The following is a 1,198-nucleotide window of genomic DNA, read 5'->3' as shown; positions in this document are numbered from 1 at the left end:
ACACATGGTGTTCATCAGGCTTCCTGTGTTTTGATCTCTGTGCTCCTCAGGTATCACGGTCAAATTGGTGCTAATCTTATACTGGGAGGAGTAGATTGCACTGGGAATCACCTGTACACAGTGGGACCATATGGAAGTGTAAATCAGGTGCCTTACCTTGCAATGGGTATGTAAATAATAATGTGTACAGCATTAATCTATACACGTTGGCACCTATTTCATCTGACTTCTCTTTGTGTCCATGCAGGATCTGGTGATCTGGCTGCTCTTGGGATCCTAGAGGACGGGTTCAAACCCGATCTAGAGGTGCGTTACCTCAGTCTCTAGTTGTGATCATTTAGTTAGATCATGAAAATGTTTCACTTACATTTGGACATCTTTGAATAATCACTGTGTAGTGTAGCAGCACTGCTATGCAAAGAAGCCTGTGGATTATGTAGACAGATTTTAAAACCGATGAATGCCTCTGTCTTCTCCTTCATGTTCTCTCCATCGTTTCCCTGATTTCTCTTAACTCTCTCAGATGGAAAAGGCAAAGGAGCTTGTGCGTAATGCCATCCACGCAGGCATCATGAGTGACCTCGGCTCAGGCAACAACATCGACATCTGTGTCATCACCAAACAAGGAGTGGACTACATCAGGCCGTACCAGGAGTCAGAGTACAAAGACAACAGGTAGGCCACAATGAGTATAACTATATTCAAGATCCTTAAAAGAGCTTTTAGTAGGTCTTTGAAGGGGAGTAACTGTCAGTGTGACTGTGCATTACTTTAACATTTACCTTTTTTTTAAATACTATTTAATGCTTATCTATTTCTTTCTTTTTTGTCTCGTAGGAAAATGAAATACAGATATCGACCAGGTACAACACCAGTTCTGACAGAGAAAGTCGTCCCCTTAAAGCTGGAGGTTGTACAGGAGACTGTGCAGCAGATGGATACAGCCTGACCTACTACACACTATCACACCACATGAATACCACAACATTCATCAGTGAACGTCTTTAATTCGTATTACATTTGTTATTCACTAGAATTCAAATATAAGCAGTGAAATATCTCGGACATTTTATTAACACTGTCATCATGGTTTCTACTCCGCTGCTATGCTTCACTGTGATGTGGAGTAGTTGAGAAACTCTGTGATACTGCAGAGGCACTGACCACAGCAAGCAGGAAGACTGTAACGTGTTTTTAT

The 1,198-nt window shown here is 41.7% G+C and overlaps 1 protein-coding gene across 1 annotated transcript; it reads left to right on the top strand.

Moving 5' to 3' along the window:
* Nucleotides 1–9: 9 nt before the first annotated feature.
* On the top strand, nt 10–1,198 carry LOC113745430 (proteasome subunit beta type-7-like; the record flags this gene model as incomplete). Its single annotated transcript, XM_027276974.1, has 4 exons — nt 10–166; nt 248–306; nt 524–675; nt 838–1,198. Coding segments are annotated over 4 exons (480 nt in total), but the record flags the coding sequence as incomplete, so codon positions are not given.

This window comes from Larimichthys crocea, unplaced genomic scaffold, assembly GCF_000972845.2.
Source record: "Larimichthys crocea isolate SSNF unplaced genomic scaffold, L_crocea_2.0 scaffold75221, whole genome shotgun sequence".
In the NCBI taxonomy this organism is placed as follows: domain Eukaryota; kingdom Metazoa; phylum Chordata; class Actinopteri; family Sciaenidae; genus Larimichthys; species Larimichthys crocea.
This window is presented reverse-complemented; position numbering and strand designations above follow the sequence as displayed.